This window comes from Limulus polyphemus, unplaced genomic scaffold (assembly GCF_000517525.1).
Source record: "Limulus polyphemus unplaced genomic scaffold, Limulus_polyphemus-2.1.2 Scaffold864, whole genome shotgun sequence".
Taxonomy (NCBI): Eukaryota; Metazoa; Arthropoda; class Merostomata; order Xiphosura; family Limulidae; genus Limulus; species Limulus polyphemus.
The window spans coordinates 359,125-363,155 of NW_013666474.1; the positions used below are offsets into that span (position 1 = coordinate 359,125).

Sequence of the window (4,031 nt, forward strand, 5' to 3'; positions counted from 1 at the left end):
ACTATAAAAATAACTGCTGTGACTTTGACCTTTTTATCTTTACACTATTTCAAAGATAAGTACAGGTCAGTCGTCACGCTAAATTTAACTTCTTCTCTGCTTGAAATGTAGAAATGGAGCGTTAATACCTGTAATTTTGAACTTTTGACCTCCATACTATTACATTTCAAGGTCAAATAAAGGACAATGCATACATTTTAGTTATCCCTTCTCCATCTGTATTTTAGCAAACTTTTTCATAACTGACTGAATTTTTGTGCCTCTATACAATTATATTTCAACGTTAAGTACACGATAAACATTGTTTGGTTACTCTTTCTCTATTTCCAGTTGAGCGATAAAGTCTGTACCTAGTTCTACTTCATGTTAAGGTCAATCTTAATGTTACGTTCATTTCTAATATAGAAAAGGCCAAGAATCCTGATGACTTTCAGTTTTACACTCAAAGACTAACGATTCCCAGAACTTCTCTTGGAACTTTTTTAAATCTTATATTATTACTAGTAGTGCCAATGAATGCTCTAATTACATTAGTAGGAACATCAGTAGCACTTAAAATAGCACACACGTTAGGGACCACCTAATCATTGTGTTACCAGCGCCACTGAACGCTAATTATATTATCAGAAGCATCACTAGCGCTTAAAATAACCCACCCACACATTAGGGACCACCTAATACTTGTGTTACTAGCGCCACTGAATGCTAATTATATTACCAGAAACATCACTAGCGCTTAAAATAACCTGCCCACACATTAGGGACCACCTAATCACTTTACTAGACAGCAAACGTTTCGGATGCAAATGAGACATTAACATCAGTGTTAGGAACGATTCATAACATTGTACAAGATGCTTCTACATTTGTATCTGTGGGAGGTTACAATGTCACCTAGCTCACAAACATCGCATTAAATAGTCAGTTGTTGACTAGTATACGACACGGATTTCAAAGTACTGGTATAACGCACGAGACAAAATAAGGTAGTTATTAAATACAGTTTACATAACAACGTGCATTGCTTATGCGGAAAAAGCTGAAATTTCATGCTCTAAAATCAAATGTTGTTGATATACTTATATTACTAATATATTAAAGTACAAAACGTGTTTACAGTTTAAATATTTTAGCATGCGAGGGAGGTGGCAACAAGAGAAAAAATTAAACAATATTCTCACCTGATCCTGGTAATTTTCTGGCTTCATGATTTTCATGGGTTCTAAATGAGAGTGGAACTGATGAACAACTGTCAGTTTCTTCTTTAGTAAAAATTCTGTAAGAAATAAATTCTTTCAGTTTAACTTTTGTTGTTTAGACAGTGTTTCCTTGATATCTGGATCATTTCACATACAGATTTTGTTTACAAAATTTCCTTAGCACACATTAAACTTTTGTTACAAGATAAAATAGAAGTAACTGAACATGTTACGATCGTTTTAACTAAAATAATCTTCTTACTACATACGTAAGTTTTTTAATAATCTGTATTTTGTAGTTTCCATATTGTTTGTATTGTGTTTTTTATAATCTGTATTTTGTAGTTTCCATATTGTTTGTATTATATGTGTTTTTTATAATCTGTATTTTGTAGTTTCCATATTGTTTGTATTATATGTGTTTTTTTATAATCTGTATTTTGTAGTTTCCATATTGTTTGTATTATATGTGTTTTTTTATAATCTGTATTTTGTAGTTTCCATATTGTTTGTATTATATGTGCACGGCTGATAAAAGTTTCAGCACATAAGTCGAAAGCTCGCCAAAACTACAATTTCAAATAATTACAGTCAGTAAATAAATAAACTAGTACCATTGTTATCGTTTGATTTAGAGTAGAGTTTCCCAAAGTGTGGACAGCGCCTCCCAGGTGGGGGGTGGGGTGGGGACACGAGCGATTGGGAGAATCAATAGCGCAATATGTAAAATTAAGCGTTTTATTTTCACCTGTTTGAACCACTTGTATCACTACACAATAGTGCTATCTGTCAGTCAGTCAGTCAGTAGAACTAAAATAACGTCACATAAGGGACGCTTAACGTCACAATTTGTACTGTAGTGACGTCAGTAAAACGTGCGCATGCCATGAATCACGAGAAAAATTATGCATTCTGTAGGTTGCAACATAGCATGACATATGAACTTCAAAAAGCAAGAAATAAAAATATTTGTAACTTTTAATTTTGGTTTTATTTACTCTTGAAACAGAACATTTTCGAGGGCTCTACGGAAGTACACCTTGTAAATATATTTTTACTAAAAATTATAAGTAATTACTGCAACACACATATCATTTTGATGCATATCCGTGTATTACATATCGTCACTTAACTCACTCTTTCACTCATTTTAAAAAAGAGAGGAGCGCGTATGAAGGAAATATTTATAGAGTGGGGCGAGGATGATATAAGTTTGGGAAACGCTGATTTAGAGCAAAGCTACCTTGGACTATTTGCTGCGTCTACCGCGGGGAATCGAACCTCAAATTTTGGCGTTGTAAGTTCGTTAACTTACCGCTGTTCCACCGGGGAAACATTATTATCGCATGTACTTATATTAGCTTGTCCATAGGAAAAAAAGAGGTAAAAAAAAGTTTTTTATAACCGGTATATTGGTGCTTATATATATATTGTATAGGTCACGTAATATTATTACATATTCTTAATTACACAGTACAAAAGTTTCTAATTCAGTCTTACTATCAATACACAAAGGAAATGTAGCCTTAACCTATTAATTTTGAAAAACAATTAGATTAATATTAGTTATAAGCAAACAACAACAAAAATGAAATGCTATTAAACAACACGTGTAATAGTAGTAGTATTGATTGTACCTTAAATATAAAATATTTCATCTTTTTTTTTTTTCATAATTAGCTTTTCTATCATTAAAGTAAAGTCGGACAACGAGAGCTACTCATTATATATATATATATATGCCTTCATAGTTCGACTATTTGACTATGAAATCTACGCCACGAGATACACATGGGACTATTTTAGGGTAGTGCCACAAGAAATAAACTGAATAAAAGTAATCTTCGTGTGGCGACACGCAGGAGAGAGGTTGGTAGAAGCAATTTACCTTTTGTGTTTTATATAATAGTAGCTTCCTCGTTCATGTTCCACTTCTCACGTGAATACAGAAGATTTGAGTATACAATTAGAAGAGTCCCCTTGGGCAATGGAAAGGAAATGGAGAAAGAGGAAACCATGGGGACAACTGAACATCCCAACAGGTTTTAGACACGCTAATATTCAGGTAACTACTTCTTCTAATGTGTAGTTGAGCTCGAAAACGTTACACAGTACAAGATTAGATTAAACTGTATCTTGAAAAACATTATACACCTCGGCAGTTTAAAGTTTTTATTGTAACAATTTTCACAGAGAAAATGTGCGTCACGTAAAAGATAGATGGCTATATAATTCAACAATTGGATGAAAAACGTGTTTCTTAAAGCACCCAGTAGTAATGGGAGAAAATTGCGAGGGAGACAGGTTAATCTGAAACATTCACGTAAACTTTGAACACCCCTCCCCCCACAACAATTCTAGTTCAAGCGTAGAAAACAGTTCATTTAATTTAATAGCAGAAAACCTCTCAGCCAACTAGGTAATCTTCTAAAGACAGCAACTATCATTAAGACAGAAAACCTTTTTGATAATTTATTGACTTCAAATTTCCACGGAAAGTACGAGTTTGTTAATAAAACATATACCAGGAAAGGTGTATAATTCTGATCGAAATGCAACGGCTAGCTATTTGAATATAAATTAGGAAACACATCATTCAATTTAACTACTCCGGCCGGGCATGGCCAGGTGGTTAGGGCGCTCGACCCGCAATCTGAGAGGCGCGGGTTCGAATTCACGTACCACCAAACATGCTCGCCTTTTCAGTCGTGTGGGCGTTATAATGTGACGGTCAATCCCACTATTCGTTGGTAAAAGAGTAGCCCAAGAGTTGGCGGTGGGTGGTGATGACTAGCTGCCTTCCCTCTAGTCTTACACTGCTAAATTAGGGAC

The 4,031-nt window shown here is 34.4% G+C and overlaps 1 protein-coding gene across 1 annotated transcript in view; it reads right to left on the reverse strand.

Annotated features, from left to right (window-relative positions):
- Positions 1–902: 902 nt before the first annotated feature.
- Positions 903–4,031, reverse strand: part of LOC106460923 (fringe glycosyltransferase-like) — a 49,106-nt gene continuing 45,977 nt past the window's right edge. Inside the window, exon 8 of the mRNA XM_022387730.1 lies at positions 903–1,276. Coding sequence (XP_022243438.1) covers positions 1,080–1,276 — 197 coding nt within the window. The 3' untranslated portion in view covers positions 903–1,079. The remainder of the gene's footprint in view (positions 1,277–4,031) is intronic.